We start from the raw sequence: 21976 nt of genomic DNA, 5'->3' as shown, positions 1-21976 counted from the left end.
TGTGTTTTGGAGCCTTTAGGCCCATAATTACCCTGTAAGTAATTTGTTGTCAAAACTGAAAAATTTGTATATTGATATGTCTTAACTGTTTATTTTGTTTTAATGTTATATTAAACTCTGTACAACGCTTTGTAGTATCGATAAAGCGTTTAATCAAAAATCTGAATAAACAATAAACAATGGGCACTTCGGCCAGTCAGTATTGCGAAATTTATTTTCTTAAAGTCCAGCTCTCCCATCATCCCATTCTAGTTAGCTTGGAGATTACCCATTTGTGAGAATATGCTGCCTGCTTGTCCTGAGATAAAGCACAGTTACTTACTGTAACAGGTGTTATCCAGGGACAACAGGGAGATATTTTCACAACCCACCCACCTCCCCTGGTTGACTTATTAGCTGGCTTATCTTAACTGAGGGACTGCGCGCCTATGTCGGGCAGGAAGGCACTTGTGCATGTGCGGTGTGGGCTGATCGTGAACTTTCCAAAACTTAAAGTTGTGGTTCACTTTTCAAGTGTCCGTACTGGGGCTCCGTCGGCGACGTCACCCATGTGTGAGAATATCTGCCTGCTTGCCCTGTATAATACCTGTTACGGTAAGTAACTGAGCTTTCTCTGCTTCTGGATAGAAACATAACATATATTCAGTATGAGATGCTACTCTTTGGCTTAGCATCAGCACCCAGAATATTCCTGCTTCTACCACTTCTACTAGTCATTGACTACTTAATCAGCCAAGGGTATGCAGACCCTTCTCCTCTTGTCACGAGGTGATAAAAGTCTCTTCTTCAAAGCTAGCAGAGCAACAGAATACTTAACCATTTTCATCCAATTCTTCAGCCTCATGAGTAATGTATTTCTTTATCTCCCAATCAGTCAAATGTATTTAACTTGGGGATCTCCATGCTTAACTCTCTTCCTTTCTGCCAAAAATTGTACACTTACACAATTATGTTCCAGTGTGCGCTCCCTCATTGTTTGTATTCCTCTGAATTTCTTCCAGCCTATAATATGGCACTCCTTATTCATATTTCAGCAGGATTAAATCACCATGATTCTCATAGCTCCACAGTAACCGAGGCAACTCTCATTACCTTTACTTCTTTGGTTCAATGTCAGGGAGTCCATTCCTCTTTAAACATTTCAGTTCTCTGGATTCAGAGTGAAAGATCCCTTCTACCTACCAGTCTCCAGTATAGGCACTTTACAGCCATGTTCCTGGCTCCCCTTGTGAGATAACTTCCATCTCTCTGTTCCAGTGTTGTCCACTATAACTTCTTCATCAACTCTCCACATGATAATTCTACCATATCGTGTGCATACAGTTTACCTGCTGGTATCACCTATAGGACTGAGTTCTAAACATACATCCTATCAAGTCACTTATTTCTCTTTCTCATACTACTAAAAAAAAAAAATCAAAATTCAAGGAGACAACAATCAACAACACTTCACTAGGTGCTTATCTCGCCTCTCTCAGTGCCCTACAAGTGTCTTTCAGCACTATATTTCAAATCTTCAGTGCCATATAAGTACCTTTAGGTACCAACCATCTGGATACAGGTCTATTGCTTTCTTACTTCCTGAAGGGCCTCATGATGTCAAAGCCTCTAGTTCAGAGGTGCCCACACTCTTTTGGTTTGCAAGCTACTTGTAAAATGACCAAGTCAAAATCATCTACCAACAATAAAATTTTAAAAACCATAAAGCACACAATGAACGTAGAGAAAATGTAAATTATAATTTTTATTTGGGTTTTTTTTCAAAGAGGTCAAGGCAGATGACTTTAAAATATGCAATGTCACCTCAGTAACAACTATACAAAAATAGACAAATATACCCCCTCCCCTTTTACTAAACCGCGATAGCCCTGCGCTGCTCCTGGCGCTCATAAGCTTCCTGCGCTAAAAGCTGCTATTGCAGTTTAATTAAAGGGGGCCATAATGCAAAATATAGACAGTAGATATAAATTCTCAAAATGGGCACATTTTGATCACTATATTGAAAATAAAATCATTTATCCCTGGACAAGCAGGCAGCATATTATCCCAGGACAAGCAGGCAGCATATTCTCAACACGTGGGTGACGTCACCAACGGAGCACCGCAGCGGATGGCCTCGCAAGCAGACTTGCTTGAAGATCTTTTAAGAGCTTACGAGTGCTGCACCATGCATGCGCGAGTGCCTTCCCGCCCGAGTCAGGGCGTGCGTCTCCTGTGAGGTACCTCAGTTCAACGTTTTCTGCGGAGCCGAGAAGTCTTGTTCACTTCAGTTCTGCAGCTCTTCGTTGCCTTCTTGCATTGCGGCTTTGTTATTTTTTTCAGTCGCTGTGCCCGCGCTTCTTCTATCTTTTCTCCTAAAAAAAAAAGTTTGTCTTTTTTGGTCGGCGGCCTTTGGGCCTAGGCCAGGCTGCCGAATCTCGTTCCTTCACGGGACTCTCTTTTTTCTATGTCCTGGCCTCTTACCAGGTTTAAAAAGTGTAGCCAGTGCGGCCGGGTTATTTCAGTCACCGACCCTCATCGTTGGTGTATTGTTTGCCTGGGACCCAAAGATTGTCGCGACACTTGTTTGCGCTGGCTATCCTTCAACCCCGAGCACTTCGCAGACGCCATGCTAAAATTCTTCAACTATTTGGCACTATGGAGCAGTCTGCTCAGAGGGTCTCGACCTCGGCTTCGGGGGCGACCTCGACCCCCATGGTGGCCTCGACCAAGACCTCGACCTCGGCCGCAGTCCCTTCTAAGTCTTCATCTGTGGGTAAGTCTCCTGTTTCTCCTTCAGGTACCCTTCCTAAGAAGCCTTCAGAGTCTCAGGCATCCCATGCCCACGGCCATGCCCACGGCCCTGCCAGCCTCTATGAGACCTCCAGCTAAGCATGCCTCCAAACATAGGGAATACTCATCCTCGAGGTCGCCCTCTTTGAAGCGCACTACTGCACCTTCGAGACCTGATCCTTTCGTCTCGGTGCCTATGTTCGAGGACATGTTGAAAGCCATTCTAACCACTCAGATTTCCTCGGTTCTGGCTCAACTTGTCCCGGCCTCGCCCCTGCTTCCTATGAGCCAGCTTGAGCCTCCTGTCGAAGCACCTCAAGGCAAGCCTCGAAAGTCTCGTCGCTTATCATCCAGTGACTCTTCGCCTCCTGAACCTCGATCGAGGCATTACTTGGGGCATCTTGCTTCAAAGCGGAGTCAGGAGTCTTCTCTCAAGCAAAAGGACTCTCCTCCTCCCAGTACTGAGTCTTCTATGCCTCGTTTATCGAGGGCCATCGAGTCTCCTTCAAAAACTAAACATAAGTCTCGGTCTCACAAAGCTTCTACATCTGCTGCTTCGCCTCGAAGCCCGTCCAGGTCGAAGAGTCCCCCATCGAGACCGCCTCCGAGGGAGCTTTCTGCTTCTGCCTCGACCCCTAGTTCCTTGGCCCCTAGGACTTCACTATTGAGGCTTCTAAAGCGTAAACACTCTCTGACTCCTCCTATTACAGATAGTGGAGCTTCCTCGGTGACCATGGTGCTGGACTCTGAGCCTCCTTATCAATATTCCAGAGAGGCTTCTCCATCCTATTCTGCGGCTCCTAGGTCTCGCTCTCCTTCTGAGGAGCCATCTACCTCCAAGTCTGCCTCTTTTGCGAGATTTGTCTTTGACATGGGAAAACCTCTTCAGCTGGATCTCCACTCTGACTCTAAGTACACTCCGAAGTACTTGGCCGACATGGAGTTGCCTCATCCACCCAAGGAGACCTTGAGGCTTCCCATGACTCCTGTCTTAAAACAAACTTTCCTCAGGAATATGGAAACTCCTTACTCTATTACAGCCATATCTTCTAAACTGGAATCAAGGTATCTTACCGTCCCTTGTAAGGGGTTTGAAAAATCCCAATTATCTCACCAGTCTTTAGTTGTGGAATCTTCATTAAAGAAAGCTCAACCAGGCAGGGAGGGTCATACTATGGACAAGTTTGGCCGCAGGCTATATCAGAATTCCATGATGGCGAATAGAATTCTCAACTACAATTACATTTTCACTGCTTATTTTAATCACTTCCTCAAAATAATGCCTAAGTTTTTCCCAGCTCTTGAGAAGCAGTGTCTTCCTGAGTTCAAACAGATTATTCGTACTCTGTCACAACTTCGACTCTTCATGTTACAAGCCACGTACGATGCCTTTGAGCTTTCATCCAGAGTTTCTGCCTTTGCGGTGGCTATGCGTCGCCTCGCTTGGCTCCGCATTGTAGACATGGACTCTAATTTACAGGATTGTCTAGCGAACTTGCCTTGCCAAGGCAATGAACTTTTTGATGATTCTATCGAGGCTGCTACAAAGCGTCTCTGAACATGAATGCTCTTTTGCGTCCTTGATTTCGGCCGAAGCCTAAAACTCCTGCTCGGCCTTACAAGCCTCCACCACAGCGTTATCCTCAAAAAACGACGCAGCATTCTCCAGGCCTCCGCTTAGACATCCGCCACAGCAACAAAGAAAGCAGAAACCTCAGACTCCTGCTGCGGCTAAACCAGCTCAGTCTTTTTGACATTCTCAGTCTGAGCATACCAACCTCCCTCCATCAGACTTCTCTGCTGCCCATTGGAAGTCGACTTCACCATTTTTATCACCAGTGGGAGCTGATCACCTCAGATCTCTGGGTTCTCAACATCCTTTCTTCAAGTACCTCCAGATCTCCCTCCAAGAGAGTTTCTTTCCAGTTCGTCGTAACTTCCCCTTCTCCTTCAGGACGATCAGGCTCTTCTTCACTTCGAGCTGTCGAGGAGGTTCCCCTGAACCAACGGGACATGGGGATTTTATTCCCGTTATTTTCTAGTCCCAAAGAAGACGGGGGATTTGCGACCCATTCTGGACCTCAGAGCCCTCAACAAATTTCTAGTTATAGAGAAGTTTCGGATGCTTTCCTTACCAACTTTGTATCCCCTGATGGATCAAGGGGATTGGTTATGCTCTCTGGATCTCAAAGAGGCTTACACTCATATCCCAATCCATCCAGCCTCTCGCAGATACTTAAGATTTTGGGTGGGAAATCTTCATCTACAATACAGGGTTCTTCCTTTCGGACTCACCTCATCCCCCAGAGTTTTCACGAAGTGTCTGGTGGTGGTGGCTGCAGCCCTCCGTACCCAGGGTCTTCAAGTTTTTCCATTACCTGGACGACTGGCTCATCAAAGCCCCCTCTCGACAAGGGGTTATTGCAGCAACCCGACAGATTATTATGTTCCTCCAATGTCTGGGGTTCGAAGTCAATTTCCCAAAATCCCAGTTGCACTCCTCTCAAACTCTTCAGTTCATTGGGGCCATTCTGGACACTGTCCGGCTCAGAGCGTTCCTCCATACCAAGATGCTCTCATTCGCCTTTGCCATCAAGTGTCTCCTCTCGCATCAATTTCAGCGAGACAAATGATGATTCTTCTCAGTCACATAGCCTCTACAGTTCACGTGACTCCTTTTGCCAGACTACACCTTCGCATACCTCAGTGGACCCTGGCATCTTAGTGGCAGCAAGCTACCGACCCACTCTCTCAACATATTACAGTAACTTCTTTGTTGAGACAATTTCTCCACTGGTGGATGCTCTCTTCCAATCTTTCCAGAGGTTTGCTTTTCCACTCTCTTCCTCATCAGAAGGTTCTCACAACAGACTCGTCAACCTACGCATGGGGAGCCCATCTTGACGGTCTCCGTTCTCAAGGCCATTGGTCCCCCTCAGACCGTCTCTGTCACATCAGTCTGTTGGAACTCAGAGCGATTTTCAGTGCTCTCAAAGCTTTTCAACATCTTATTCACGACAAAGTAGTTCTTGTCTGGATGGACAATCAAGTCGCCATGTACTATGTCAACAAACAGGGAGGCACGCGATCTCACTACCTTTGTCAAGAAGCTCTGAAGCTGTGGGATTGGGAAGTTCATCACAACATCTTTCTCAGCTGTATACATTCAAGGTCAGCACAACTGTCTGGCAGACAAATTGAGTCGTCTTCTGCAACCTCATGAATAGACACTTAATTCCTCGCCTCTACGTCTGGTATTTGCTCAGTGGGGGACCCCTCAGATAGACCTCTTTGCGTCTCCCCTCAACAACAAGCTGCCTCAGTTCTGCTCCCGGATGTACTCGCCTCACTGCTTCGAGGCAGATGCTTTCCTCCTGGACTGGACGGGGCAGTTTCTCTATGCTTTCCCTCCATTCCCTCTGATTCTCAAGACTCTTGTCAAGCTCAAGTTGGAACATGCCACCATGATTCTGATAGCTCCTCAGTGGCCCAGACAACCGTGGTACTCCCTTCTACTTCAACTCAACACCAGGGAGCCTCTGATTCTACCAGTTTTTCCCTCTCTGCTTACACAGTGTCAGGGGTCTTTGCTTCATCCCAATCTCCAGTCTCTACACTTAACAGCTTGGTACCTTACAACCTAACTGCCCCTCTATGGATTTCTCAGTCTGTACAGGACATTTTGGAGGCTTCTAGAAAGCCGTCTACTAGGCAGTGTTACAATCAGAAATGGACTAGATTTTCTGCTTGGTGTACTACTCGAAATATGGAGCCAATATCTACCTCCTTGTCTTCAGTTTTGGATTATTTACTTCACTTATCACACTCGGGCCTCAAGTCTACATCTATCCGAGTACATCTTAGTATTACTGCTTTCCATCAGCCTCTTGAGGGGAAACCTCTGTCTGCACATCCTGTGGTTTCCCGCTTCATGAAAGGACTTTTCAATGTTAACCCACTGCTCAAACTGCCTCCAGTGGTCTGGGATCTGAATGTCGTCCTCGCTCAATTGATGAAGCCTCCATTTGAACCAATTGATAAGGTTCTACTCAAGTATCTCTCTTGGAAAGTCATTTTTCTCATTGCCCTCACGTCTGCTCGAAGAGTCAGTGAGTTACAAGCCTTGGTTGCAGATCCACCTTTCACAGTTTTCCACCATGACAAGGTGGTCCTCCACACTCATCCAAAATTCTTGCCTAAAGTTGTCTCAGAATTTCATATTAATCAATCTATTGTTCTTCCAGTATTTTTTCCAAAGCCTCACTCTCATCCTGGAGAAGTTGCGCTTCATACTGTGGACTGTAAACGTGCCTTGGCTTTCTACTTGCAACGCACTCAACCTCATAGAACAGCCCCACAACTTTTCATCTTCTTCGATCCTAATAAATTGGGGCATCCTGTCTCGAAGCGAACCATATCTAACTGGATGGCTGCTTGCATCTCTTTCTGCTACGCTCAGGCTGGTCTCCCTCTGCAGGGTCGAATCACGGGCCACAGAGTTAGAGCAATGGCGGCGTCCGTAGCTTTCCTCAGATCAACTCCTATTGAGGAAATCTGCAAGGCTGCCACTTGGTCCTCGGTTCATACTTTCACCTCTCATTATTGTCTGGATACTTTCTCCAGAAGGGACGGCTATTTTGGCCAGTCCGTTTTACAAAATTTGTTTTCTTAATTTGCTAACTCTCCCTCCATCCCATTATGCTTAGCTTGGAGGTCACCCATGTGTTGAGAATATGCTGCCCTGCTTGTCTTGCTGTCCAGGGACAGCAGGCAGATATTCTCACAACCCACCACCTCCCCTGGTTGGCTTCTTAGCTAGCTATCTGAACTGAGGTACCTCACAGGAGACGCGCGTCCTGACACGGAGGGCACTCGCGAATGCGCGGTTCAGCACTCATAAGCTCTTAAAAGATCTTCAAGCAAGTCTGCTTGCGAGACTGTCCACTGCTGGGCTCCGTTAGTGACGTCACCCACGTGTTGAGAATATCTGCCTACTGTCCCTGGATAACAACTGTTACAGTAAGTAACTGCTTTCTCAACATATGGGTGACGTCATCCATGGAGCCCTGATGCGGAGAGCTTCACAAACAGACTTGCTTGAAGAACTTTTAGAAAGTTTGCGACTGCCGCACAGCGCATGCGCTAGTGTCTTCCCACCCGATGTAGGGCGCACATCTCAGCATCTCCTCAGTTCAGATAGCTAGCTAAGAAACCAACCTGGGGAGGTGGGTGGGTTGTGAGAATATCTGCCTCCTGTTCCTGGATAAAACCTGTTACGGTAAGTAGCTGTGCTTTATCCCAGGACAAGCAGGCAGCATATTCTCAACATATGGGTAACCTCCAAGCTAACCAGAATGGGATGGTGGGAGTGTTGCCAATTCAGAAGAATAAATTTTGTAATACTGCCTGCCAAAGTGGCCATCCCATTTGGAAAAAGAATCCAGACAATAATGAGAGGTGAATGTATGAACCGAGGACCAAGTGGCAGATTTCCTCAATAGGAGTAGATCTAAGGAAAACTACAGATGCCGCCATGGCTCTAACTTTATGGGCTGTAACTCGACCTTCTAGATGCAGTCCAGCCTGAGCATAGCAGAATGAGATGCAAGCAGCCAACCAGTTGGAGATAGTTCTCTTGGAAACTGGATGTCCCAACTTGTTTGGCTCGAAGGAGAGAAAAAGTTGAGGAAAAGATCTTTGTGGCTTAGTCTTTTGTAAGTAAAAAGCCAAAGCACGCTTGCAGTCCAGACTTTAAACTCCTCCTTTTCATCAGTAGTATCAGGCAGGCTTTTCACTAGATCATCGTGGCTTTCTCATAAATGATTGTCTGAGAAATCACATCACCAGCCAGCTGGCTTTCATTAATCCAAATACAGAGGAGTTTTTCCATCTCTTCCATACTTTTTGATCTCCTAGAGGTCAGTGTAGTAACCCCTTTGGCCACATTAGCTGCTTTGATAGCTTCTTTATTTTTCAAAATCGTACACAGTCGATTTAGGCATCCCAAACAGAGTAGCAAGATTAACCACACGTGTACTGCTTTCATGATTAGCAATAAGCTCTTAACTTCAATTGTAGCTCTAACAGCTTTCCTCTTGCTCTTATTTTCCATGGCTAATATGGATGGCCTGAGGGCTATGCAGGAACAATGTGCTGTTGAAATGTACGCACGAACCAAGTGCGGGGGATATACACTGCAAAAATTGCTACCTGAGGGCTGTGCAGGAATAAAGCATGTTGGGTTACAGGTGAATAATCACATTTTAAATACATCTTTACAATACATTTCATCTTGAAACCAGCATATATACCTGCTGCCCTCAGAGAACACCTACTACAGGTAAGTATCTGCTTTATCTATATAGTGATAATAATCAGCTACTGTAGACAATCTTCTCTTTTGTATTTCCCCAGAGCTAATATCAGCTACTGAAAAGATAACTTGTGTGCTTGTTGAAAAGTAAGCCACATAAGTTATTTTGTTAATGACAAAAACAAATATTCAGCACTGATGAATATTTGAAAATTTTTTTTTTTTCAAACAACGTATCTATCCAACATTATAAATAATATTCTTATGAACAAGTAATATCACTTTGTATTTAGGGGTAAGCAACTCACAGTTACCACATGTCAAAGATTTATTGGGAAATCAAAAATACCTCATCTTTTATGGAGAATGTTAATGTTGATGCTTTACTTTGTTCTTTCTATAGAAGCCAAAGAAGCCCCCACCACCTGTAAAATGCCCAGGTAAGTAAGAGTTGTATGTTTACCAAAGGTCTGCTGTTATGATATGAAGGAGGAATGAGCAATGTATGCAAAAACACTTTAAATCAGTTGGCAGTTAAAATTTTTAAAAGTGTTTGTTTCATTTCATATTTGGTTTTTGTTTTGACCCTTCCTATCTTCTCCACACCTCCATTATAACATATTGTATGTGTTCTTTTAGAAATCCAAGTGATATCTCAGATAGCAACAATTGGTGCATTTCTTTCTATTTGAAATATCACATTTTCTCATTCAAAATGGAACAACAATATGATTCTTGGTATTGCTGTTATAACATAGCTTTCTTGTACAATCCCACTTTATTCCAGGACCAGTGGGTTATTACTCTCATTCCACCAGGGATCAGTAGAAAGCCTCAAAACACTTGAAGCTTTTACCCCCTCACATAAGTTACCAGATTTTCCATATGTAAAATCTGGACCCTTAGACCCCACCCCCAGGCTCACCCATTTCTGCCATACCCTTAGCCCCACCCCCACAGCCTGCTCGTCTTGGTCAGGAGGGCATGTGTGGATGCCTATCTCAATGCAAGTTGCTTTTCAAAACTTGGACAAAGTGCTTAGTTTTGAAAAGCCGTCTGGATGTCTGGACATGCCCTCTAAAAAGAGGACATGTTTGGGTAAATCTGGACATCTGATAACCCTACCCTCACACCTTACCACTGAACATGCTCCTGTGTACTCCAGTTTCAATTCCTACAGGCCAGGCTGTAGGAGCTTATCTTTTCTGCTTGTGTTTCTTTTCATAACTTTACAGTAATTTTTGGTCGTGTTTACCCTCGTGCTGTGGAGGTTCTCTGCGGGGACGTCCTTGACTGCAGACTGTTGGAAAACATCTGCTTCTGGGGGTTCCCTGCTCAGCAGTAAGCCCCCTAGACAGCCTGCACATCAGATCGGAGCTCCGGGAGCTTACTTACCCTAGGTTCGTCTGCTAGTTGAGTGTAGCATAGGCTGAACAGTTCCATGGAGGTGCAACCAGGATTGGAGCCAAACTGCATTCCTCCGCCAGGAGTTTGCACGATGTGTCCGTGGGTGAGGTCTCTGGCCAAAGTGATGGTGGTGGTAGTGGCCCTTCTTCGTGCCCTGTGTGTCCTGGTTCACCTGTCCCTGGACAACTAGTTGTTCAGAGCTCACTTGCTGTTCGAGGAGCGGTTGGCTGTCCAGCAGGTGGTGCAATTGCTGCAGTGTCTGGGCTGGGATTCATTTCAGGAAGAGTCACCTCGAACCCGCTCAGGACTTGGAGTACCTGGGAGTTCAATTTCTACTCCATTTCTGATTTCTTGGTAGTATCTCTTGGTTCTGGGGACCATGATAACAATGATTGATGTGGTCCCATGGGTCACAGCCCATCTGTGTTCGCTGCAGGAGGCTCTGCTTTCGCCCTGGAATCCACAGCAGGACATACATGCATCCCTGCCCTGGTCGGCAGTGGCGTGCAATGGTCTAGTGTGGCGGTTGCGACCTCTTTTGCTGTCCAGGGGCCTTCAGCTTCGGATCTCGGATTGGGTGTTCATGTCATTGGAGGCAAGTCTAAAAAGCTGGGGACCAGTATGCATGACTGTCATGGTTCAGGGTTGTGAGCGTCATCAGAACACAAGTGGTCAATCAATCGCCTGGAACTGCAGGTGATTTGGCTGGCCCTTCTCCACTTGTCCTCTCTGTCTTTGTGCTGTCCGTGTATTCTCAGACAATGCAGTAGCTGTGGCTTACATCAGTCGTCAGGGGGGCTCGAAGAGTCCCTTTCTAAGCAGGGAGGCTCATCTGCTCTTTGGTGGGCAGAGAGGCGTCTTATGTCGCTTTCTGCCGCACATGTGGCAGGAGTGGACAATGTTAAAGCAGACTTTCTCTGTTGTCAGACTCTGGACTCCGGAGAGTGGTCACTACAAAGAGCATTCAGTGGCATAGTGCAGGGGTAGGCAATTCCGGTCCTCAAGAGCCGGAGTGAGTTCAGGTTTTCAGGATATCCACAATGAATATGTATGAGATGGATTTGCATGCACTGCCTCCTTGAGATGCAAATCTATCTCATGCATATTTATTGTGGATATCCTGAAAACCTGACCTGGCTCCAGCTCTCGAGGACCGGAATTCCCTACCCCTGGTGGCATAGTGGATCAGTTGGGGGTTCCCCACATTCAGCTTCATATCGACTGCAGCCAACAAAAAAGGCCAATCAGTCCTTCACAGTCAAGAGGCAGGCAGCGAAGGCCTGGACGCTCTAGTTCAGCCCTGGCCCCAGGAGGGTTTTCGTTATGTCTTCCCCCTGTAGCCCATGATAAGGTTTTATTATATAGGATATCAAGACTCTTGAGGCAGGCCTTTTGAGGCCAAAACACGATCGTGTCGAGTCTGTTTTATAAATAAAAGGATTGAGCACCATCCGGTCTCCTTCGTTGTTGTTTTCATGTCCCTCACTGGTGTGAAGGCAGTTTCTCCTGTTGTCTTTTGAGGTGGATAATGGAACACGATGGTCCGGTGACTCTGGTAGCACACGATTGGCAGAGGCGTTTATGGTATGCAGCCTTGGTTCGGCTCCAATTACCTTGTCATTCTTGCCTCTTCACACAGGGTCCAATTGCAATGCAGAGTCAGGACCGCTTCGATCTTACAGCATGGCTTTTGAGTGCACAGCCTTGACTGGCTGGGGCTATTCTCCAGCAGTGATTGCCGGTTTGCTTCACTGCAAACTTAAGTCCACAGTGGCGGACTATGCGGAGGTTTGGAGGTATTCCCAGGCTTGGTATTCTTCCAGCGATTCCTCGGGTCCTGGAGTTTCTGCAGGAAGGCCTGCGGAAGGGTCTAGCAGTTTTATTATTATTATTATTATTAAGCTTTGTTGTACACACAATGTCAAATACTTCAATGCATAGTTTTTCTCCGGATTCAGCTTGCTGGTCTTTCACATATGGGCCCTCCATCCCTGAGGGGCTCCTTGGCAGTTTTATCTGGATGTGGTTCATTTTCTTTGGTGGTTCATTTTCTTTGGTGTGTGTTACATCTGAATCTTCCCCTCATGCCTTCCCTGTCTGACCTGGAACCTTAATGTGGTTCTTTGCTCTCTCGCTCATCCCCCCTTATGAGCATCTAGAGCAGATATCTCCGCTGGATCTCTCAATCAAGGTAGGTTTTCCTTGTGACTATTACTTCAGCCCAGAGAGTTTGGGGGCTTCAAGCTCTTTCCTGCAGTGATCCCTTTCTGCGTTTCATGAATTCCGCAGTGATGCTGTGTACTGTCCCTTCTATCTTCCAAAAGTGGTTTCCAATTCCATGTAAATCAGGAAGTCCAGCTTTCTGCTTTTGGGTTCCTCTGGTTCAAGGGAGTAGGGCTGGATGTTGTGGACCTTAGCTATGTGCAAGCTTCTATTGCGGTATCTGGACGCTACCAACGAGTTTGGCCTCTCTGACCACCTATTTGGTCTGGTGAGTTATGTCCGCAAAGGTAGGCCAGCCTCTAAACTACCATTTACAGGTGGTTTCCCAAGGCCATTTCCGCAACTTACGTAGTGGCCTGGAAGGAGCCCCACCCACCCTAGGGGTGTGAGCTCCTTCAACCAGAGGAGTTTCTCCTCTTGGGCAGAGTCGTCGGCTATGTCTCTGGATGAGATTTGCATGCTTTCACCAAGTTTTGCAGGACCGATGTGGCGGCCAAGCAGGATACTGCTGTTGGGTCCTCTGGGTTGGCAGCAAGCTCATCAGCCCCACCCTGACTTTTTGGGACTGCTCTGTTACGTCACACTGGTCTCGGAATACAGTGGGATTGTACAAGAATGAAAGATTAGGAAGGGAGTGGTGAAGGAGGAGAAAGAAGTGGCGGAAAGACTAAACATGTTCTTTTCATCAGTATTTACAAAAGAGGACACATCCAACATATCGGAACCCAAATGAATCTTCAAAGGAGACCAAGAAGAAAAATTAACATCCATGGAAGTAAGCCTTGACGACATACACAGGCAGATAGAAAAATTGAAAACTGACAAATGCGAAGTAATAAAATTTGCAGACAACACCAAACTATTTAATGGGGCTAGGATTAAAGAGGACTGCGAAGATTTACAAAGGGACCTGAACAAACTAGAGGAGTGGGCGACAAGATGGCAGATGAAGTTCAACGTAGAGAAATGTAAAGTCTTGCACGTAGGAAACAGAAACCCGAGGTACAGCTACACGATGGGAGGGCTGTTATTGTGTGAGAGTACCCAAGAAAGGGACTTGGGGGTAATAGTGGACAAGACAATGAAGCCATCGGCACAGTGCGCAGCGACTGCTAAGAGAGTGAACAGAATGCTAGATATAATCAAAAAGGGTATTACAACCAGAACGAAAGAAGTTATCCTGCCATTGTATTGGGCGATGGTGCGCCCGCATCTGGAGTACTGCGTCCAATATTGGTCGCCATACCTAAAGAAGGATATGGCGATAATCGAGAGGGTTCAGAAAAGAGCGACACGTTTGATAAAAGGTATGGAAAGCCTTTCATACACTGAAAGATAGGAGAAACAGGGGCTCTTTTCTCTGGAGAAGCGGAGACTCAGAGGGGATATGATAGAGACTTACAAGATCATGAAGGGCATAGAGAAAGTGGAGAGGGACAGATTCTTCAAACTTTCGAAAACTATAAGAACTAGAGGGCATTTGGAAAAATTAAAAGGGGACAGATTCAGAACCGATGCTAGGAAGTCCTTCTTCACCAAACGGATGGTGGACACCTGGAATGCGCTTCCAGAGGGCGTGATAGGACAGGGTACTGTATTGGAGTTCAAGAAGGGATTGGACAATTTTCTGAAGGAAAAGGGGATAGAAGGGTATAGATAGAGGGTTACATACAGGTTCTGGACCTGATGGGTCGCCGCGTGAGCGGACTGCTGGGCATGATGGACCTCTGGTCTGACCCAGCAGAGGCACTGCTTATGTTCTTAATCTTCTTTCTTGTAAATCTTCTCTTTATTCTGGGAACCCGCCCTATTCTTGATGATTTGCCAGTTGTCTGCCTTACAAGTACAGGTAAGCTGGGTTTATGACCAGCCTTTATAAGAGTGCTATCAAACTGGGTCTAGCTCTTTATCTTGGGGTGTTCTCTAGTTCAAATGTCCCCTCCTCTGTCAGTGCAGGCTATGTCTCCTTTTAGCACTGTTTTATAACCTGTTATTTTGTTTTGCATTGTTGTTGCATTTGTTTATATGAGCAGAATTGATTTGCTTGTCGGGGAGTTCCTCTTTCCGCTTTCTCTCTTGTTCTTATCCTCTACAGATGTTCCTGGCTGCTTTAAGACTGACTGGAGTACACGGGAGCATGCTCGGTGGTAAGGTGTGAGGGTGAGGAGGTAAAAGCTACAGATCCCTGGCCACATGGCACAACTTCTAACTGCTAGGTTTCAGGATAGCCATAATAGACAAGGTTCCCTGGATGGAGACTCGCATGCATCCTCTCCAGAATGTGTTTCTATCTCTGTGGTCACTGGAATCAGACTCCTGCAGAAGCCCCTGCTTTGTAGACTGGTAGTCTGAGCCAGGATGGAATGGTGACTCTAACTGCAGGTGTCAAGGGGCTGCCCCTCCAAATATCGAGCTGGGTTATTGTGGCAACGGATGCCAGCCTGGGGTTGAGCTCACTGCAGTGGACCCCTGATCAAGGGGCGCGGGTCGCCTCCTAAGGAAGTGGTAGACCAACAGATTACAACTTTGAGCTATTCATTTGGCATTGCAGACTACTGAAGAATCTTGAGGGACAAGTTGTTTGAGTTTTCTCAGACAATGCTACAGTGGTGGCGTATGTCAGTCAACAAGAGTGCGCAGCTGAGTTTGGAAGCTTGCTTCCTGTTCAAAAAGGCAGAGCTTAATCTTCAGGCTTTCTCAGCAGCACACATAACGGGAGTGGACATCCTCAAGCCATTTTCCTCAGCAGATAAACACTGAATCCAGGCGAATAGATGCTGCCTGCAGCTGTCTTCCAAGCTATCAGCCGTTGCTGGGGTTGCTCAATGATCAATCTAGTAGTAACAGCAAGACATAAGACGGCTAGATTCTTCAGATGAAGATCTTAGCCCGAGAGAGTGGGTCTAGAGAGATCCCACATGCCTATCCCAGGGGCGGTCTCCCCCAAAGAGATTTGTAGGGCAGCAACTTGGTCCACTGTCCATACTTTATTTAAAAAAAAATAAAATAAAATTTTGATTTATTTAAAAAAATTTATATTCCGCATATCCTGCAATTCTATGCTGAGTACAATAAAACATCCAAATGAGTAGTAACAAATTACAATCTTCACATACAACGCATATTTCAATAAGACAACAAAACAACATAATACAATGGACATATTACAATACATTGAAATCCTCAAAAAATAAGCTATAGCATGAGTCCAAACATAAGCTATATATCAACCAAACAGTTGAATTAAGAGATTATTAGGATCTCAAGTGCTCACAGTTATATGCCGGCTGAACAAGTCTTAGCATATAGCTATCATGTGAGCTATCATCGGTCCTTTAAACTCTTGCTATATTGTTTACTTTCATTTATTTCAATCTTATTATGTGATTTACTAGTCTTTAAGCCCGTTACATTAAAGGGTGATAGAGATTCCTTGGCTTCCTCCTCCTCCTCCCTGTCCCTTTCCTGTCCATTCAACCCCCTTGTTTCCCTTTGCACAGTCTCCCTGCTTCATCCACTCCTTCTCCTGCGCGGGCCACCGGAGCAGAGAGGACTGGGCAGAGGGAGCTGCCAGCCGGGGCCGGCGGAGAGGAGCTAGGCGGCTGGAGGAGTAGCAGCAGCCGCTGCCGATTGCAGCCTCCGTCCCGCCTTCGCCTCCCTGGATTTGCTAGATCGGCCTGCAAGGTTCGCTACAGTGGCTGGCGAACCTCAACAGGCCGCTTTGAAGAGGACCGGCAATGGGAGGGAGGAGTCGCTGGCACACACGCTAGCGCAGGCGCCGTGAACAGTGGCACAGAAGCACAGCTCACACCACCATGACTCACGGATTTTCGACAGCGCATGCGCGCTTAGCCTTTTATTATTATGGATAGTTCTAATTTGTTATGCTATTGCATTTCAAATTATTCAAATACTTAGCTCTGGTGTAGATTCTTAACCCGGCCTATTGAAAACTTTACAAATGACAGAAGATCTCCATTTCGCTCTCACTGAAAATAATAGATCTTCTTCAGGAGCAGTGCAGTTTATCGGCACTGTTTAGTTCTCAGGCACTACTTAGTAAAATAGCAGTCCCTGTTTGGGATAGCTCGAGACGCTAATCGCGAAGAATCTGAAGGCGTCTTACATCACTTTTGGGATTATAAATCACATAATAAGATTGAAATAAATGAAAGTAAACAACATAATAAGAGTTTAAAGGACCGATGATAGCTCACATGATAGCTATATGCTAAGACTTGTTCAGCAAGCATATAACTGTGAGCACTTGAGATCCTAATAATCTCTTAATTCAACTGTTTGGTTGGTATATAGCTTATGTTTGGACTCATACTATAGCTTATTCTTTGAGAATTTCAGTGTGTTCCACAAGTTTTTGAAGTGATTTTTCATATTACAATACAACCAACAAACATAAAATACTGCCAACAATAAACAACATAAACAGAACTACTTAATTGCTGTTATCTGACTGAGACTTGACTGCTGGTTCATTGTTCGCTGTTACTAATTGCAAAAGCACATAAGAACACACGTTTTCATCTTTTTTTCTAAACTGTAGAACCGAAGCTGCTTGCCTAAGATCTATAGATCTTGGTTTGTTCCAACCAAAAGGATCCTGGACCGTAAACATCACTTTCTGGTGACTAAAAAGTTTAACCACAGACAAAGAGTGCATATCAAGACAGAGCTGATCTCTGGAGTGTAAACTCCGTGACGGAACATAAAAGTGCACCAGTGATGGCAACAGCTCCGGACCACCATCTTTGAAAAGTTAAAAAATTAAACACAGAATCTTAAACTCCATGCGAGCCTTGATAGGCAACCAATGCAATTCTTTTAGAGTGGATGTAGCAGCAATGGAGTACTTGGTTCTCAGGGTTACAGGTCAGCGTAGTGATCCCGCCCTAGATTTATGGGCCTTCTTTACATCTCGCTCGACCAGAATGACACCTGTTGCACTAGAAAAAGAGATTAGGTTCTTACCTTGCTAATATCTTTTCTAGTAGATAGGTGTGTCATTCTGGAGCCAGCCCTGGCATTTGTGCCCTGCGCCTGCCTACTATCTCTGTCAGAAAGTTCAAATCCAAACTGATGTTTGCATGCCAGTCAGGCCTTCAGGGGATTATACTTGTACTTGGGGATTATACTTGTTTCATATACTGTAAACTAATCTTATAGCCCGTTACATTAACGGGTGCTAGAATATATGTGTGTGTGTGTCTCTTTATTTCTTTCTCTCTCTCTCTCTCTCTCCTTAGTTGCTTTCTTTCTTTCTTTTTCCTTGGCTGTCCATCACCACCCCTTGCCTGCTCCCCCTGTCCATTCTCCCTTCCTTTTACCTCCCCTGTGTCCACCACCACCCCTTCACAGGTCTCCTCATGCAGCAGCACCCCTTCTCCCTTTGTTTTACCTCCCCCCTGTCCAGCAGCACCTTCCTTCTCCCCCTGTCCAACATTAGGCCTCCGTTCCTTTTTCTTCATACCCCCCTGTCCATCAGCACCTCTTTCCTTCTCCCCCTGTCCAGCAGTAGGCGTCCCTTCCTTTTTCTCCCCCCCTCCTCCTTCTTATCCCTATGATACACTTACCTTGCTCTGCCCCTGATCAGAGGCTCCCGACAGCCGTCCAGTTGCACCCATTGGAAAAGTTCCCTCTGCGGCATCCCGCACCCCTCCTGACGCGACTCCCGCTGTCCCGCACCTGCCCCTGTGTCTTTCTTCTTGTCTTTCTGTGTCCCTTCCTCTCTCTGTCTGTCTGTCCAAAGCAGCATTTCCTCCCTCCACACCAGTTCCCTGTGCCCCTGCCCCTGTGTCTTTCTTCTTGTCTTTCTGTGTCCCTTCCTCCCTCTGTCTGTCTGTGCAAAGCTGCATTCCCTCCCCCTTCCATTTCCCTCCCCCCACACCAGTTCCCTGTGACTGCATTAGCGTTTCCTCTACCCTCTTTCCCTTCCCACAGTCGCGACTACAAACGCGGGCCCGAGTCCTTTGCCGCCCCCTTCCCGCGGGCCCGACTACACATGGCGATTTAAGCAGCGTGTCCAGCAGTCTTCACACGCTGCTTCGGGTCCTTCTACTGGCCTGATTTACTCTGGCACGTCCGGAGCAAATCAGGGCAGTAGAAAGGCCCGAAGCAGCATGTGAAGACTGCTGACACGCTGCTGAAATCGGCAGTCGTGCCCACGGTAAGGGAAGAGGGGGGGGGGGCGGCAAATGACAGTAGAAAGTTGCTGGGCTCCTCAGTGTGGCCGCGATCCCTCTCCTCCCAGACCCTCCCCCCCCGGAGGAACGGAGATCGATTTGCCGCCATTTTGAAGATCGTTCTGCCCTGCTCCTTGCCTTAGTATATTTTTAAGTTGAAAGACACGGCGGCGGCGGCTCCTCTCAAGATCCCCGACTGCATTGGACTTCCGACGCAGGTGGGGATCCTGAGAGGAGCCGCTGCCTCGTCTTTCAACTTAAAAATATAGTAAGGCAAGGAGCAGGGCAGAGCGAAGAACATTGATTCCCACTAAGATCATCCGCCTCGGGGGAGACAGCCGCCGCGTCCGACATCTGTCTCGGGGAGGAGAGAGAGTGTTTCGGGCGTATGCCACTCCTATCTGAGATGCTGTACATCTCACGGAAAACGGACCCACGCGATAGGACTGCGCATGCGCGGCCTAGCGTTTTATTATATTAGATGTTTCTGATTTGATTGTTGAATGACAATATTTAAACTGTTTATGATGATTTCAGAGCAGAATGGAGTTGTTCAGGGAATTTCCACGTACCCCTCCTTCACATAACTTACTCTATGGGGCTATCCCTGCTTTGGGACAAACTGAAGGGGGCAGCAGAGCCCTCTGGTGAAAGAGGAAGGATTAAAAAACGAATGGATTCATTCTACACGGCTCGCAAGCACTGGGATATTACACGCTTATCTAGAATGGCACACCTGTTTACTAGAAAAGATATTAATAAAGTAAGAACCTAATCTCTTTATAGTTGAACATATCTTTAAACTCAAATTCCTATAGTTTTCATGTTTGAAAAATAAGTTAATCTTTTTTAAAATGATAATATTGTATTGATAATTGAATAGTGAATCCCTAAATAAGGATTATAGCTATAATCAAGGTTGTTGCAAGGGATGTGTTAGGAGGGTGCTAAGCTGGGAGAAAGAGGGTGCCATATCATCTGTGTACAGAATCCAAAAAACAAATGGGGCACCAAAAATGACTCTTTCCTACGGTATCCTTTGGTCTAGCGATTAGCTTGACAGTAATTTTTAAAAAAGAGTGCCCTTCTATGCACATAATACAAAGGAGACCCAAAGATTTTGCAGTGTAATCTAGAGGAAATAATAGAGCCAGGAAACAGACAAGCTTATATCTTTAGAAATATAATTATAGAGCAGTAGAGTAACTGCAACTCTTTTCTTCCTTTTTTTTTAAATAGCACCAAAATCGGAGCTTCATATTGGAGAGAAGAATCCTTCTCTTTTCAAATCTGAAGACAAAGGTAAGAGCATTTTCTGAAGAAAAATTTGAAAAATGATCCAGATTTATAAATATTTTGAACTTAATAAAGATACACAAAAACCTAATTATTCTACTTATGGTAGTGTTGACTGTTGCTCCTCCAGCCTCATTTCTTCAACCCAAAATCAGTCCACAATTTTCTCGATTTGATTCCTAATGCATAAAGCAAACATCCATTCTTCACAGCAATTTGCTTCCACATTTCCAAACCAAAATTCCATCCACAATAGTCAGGTTCTTCTACTCCAAAACAGCAGCCCCTCCTTCAAAAGGGACAAGATCGGTCTCCAAGTTCCCAAGGCTTACAACTGTAAAGTCCTAATTTGGAGCCCTCTGTGAGTGAGTGTGAGTAATTTGTCAGTTTACCAGTGGTCGTCCAGGTCTACCAAACATCCTGTGGTCAACTGTAGTCCCTTCCCTCATCGCCTTTCATGCCTAAGAGGGTCCTTTCTCCCTTAACAAACCTTCTGTGAATTTTATTACCATGGCTTATCCAAGATTCTTCTAGTTTATGAGGATCAAATGCAAATGCTGTCTTCAGCTCATTGGTTGGGTATCAATCTGTTGGTCAAGGAATCCTATAACAACGAACCTGAAGGTTAGCCTGCCCCTATCTCCTCCCGCATAGCTTTCCTTGATCAGCTACAGCAATGACAGGATCCCCATTACTTGCTCTAACTACACAAGGGGGGTATATAGCTACCCTCAGTCCCAAGTTACCATCCTGAATTGCCTGTTTCTGATGAATCTCTCCTGGGGGGATCCCTCCCCTCCTTGATGTGATGTATACCCCGTCATAAGTACAACAAAAAATTTATGTATGTAAAATTGTTAGTGGAGATCATTTATTATTACCAGTTAAACAACTCTTTGCACACAAATCAGAGTGGTTTACATAATATAAATAATAGGAAAGTAAAAAAAATAACCACACATATATCATAAATTCAGTTACAGTGGGGAAAAAGAGTAAATGGGGATAGATAGAAGACTGGTAGGGATGGGAGGAAGTGATGTGATGGGGAATGGACAGCTGATTCTTTGGATCCTCCAATGGAGCTAAAAAATTGATATTTTAAGCCTTTCCTCCTCGCTAATATTTGCATCTGAGAGGCTGTATATCTACTGGAAGCATATGCTGACCAGGAAAAAACTTGAAGCTATGATCAAGGACGGCATTTGCGAGCACATTGAGAGGAATGGCCTACTGAGAACAAGCCAGCACGGATTCTGTAAGGGGAGGTCGTGCCTAACGAACCTGCTGTACTTCTTTGAGGGAATAAGCAGTCGCATGGACAAAGGGGAGCCCATAGACATCATTTACCTCGATTTTCAGAAGGCTTTCGACAAGGTGCCACATGAAAGGCTACTTAAGAAGCTTTGGAACCACGGGGTGGGAGGGGATGTGCACAGATGGATCGAGCACTGGTTGTCGGGTAGACTGCAGAGGGTTGGAGTAAAGGGTCAATACTCTGACTGGCGGGGAGTCACGAGCGGTGTGCCACAGGGATCGGTGCTGGGGCCGTTACTCTTTAACATATTCATCAATGACCTGGAAAAGGAGGCAAAGTGTGAGGTTATAAAATTCGCAGACGATACCAAACTGTGCGGCAGAGTTAGGACCAGGGAGGAGTGTGAGGACCTACAAAGAGACCTGGACAAGCTGGAAGACTGGGCAAACAAATGGCAAATGCGCTTCAACGTGGACAAATGCAAGGTCATGCATATAGGGAAAAAGAACC

The 21976-nt window shown here is 45.8% G+C and overlaps 1 protein-coding gene across 3 annotated transcripts in view; it reads left to right on the top strand.

Annotated features, from left to right (window-relative positions):
• The window catches only part of CD2AP (CD2 associated protein), a 372249-nt gene that overhangs the window by 206275 nt on the left and 143998 nt on the right, over nucleotides 1-21976 (top strand). For all 3 annotated transcript variants that reach the window (XM_033938468.1, XM_033938469.1, XM_033938467.1), the window contains exons 10-11: nucleotides 9489-9525; nucleotides 20152-20214. In XM_033938468.1, the coding sequence (XP_033794359.1) occupies nucleotides 9489-9525; nucleotides 20152-20214 (100 nt within the window). The remainder of the gene's footprint in view (nucleotides 1-9488; nucleotides 9526-20151; nucleotides 20215-21976) is intronic.

Source organism: Geotrypetes seraphini, chromosome 3 (genome assembly GCF_902459505.1).
Source record: "Geotrypetes seraphini chromosome 3, aGeoSer1.1, whole genome shotgun sequence".
Taxonomy (NCBI): domain Eukaryota; kingdom Metazoa; phylum Chordata; class Amphibia; order Gymnophiona; family Dermophiidae; genus Geotrypetes; species Geotrypetes seraphini.
Note: the sequence above shows the minus strand (reverse complement) of the source record. Positions and strands in the feature narration are given on the sequence as shown.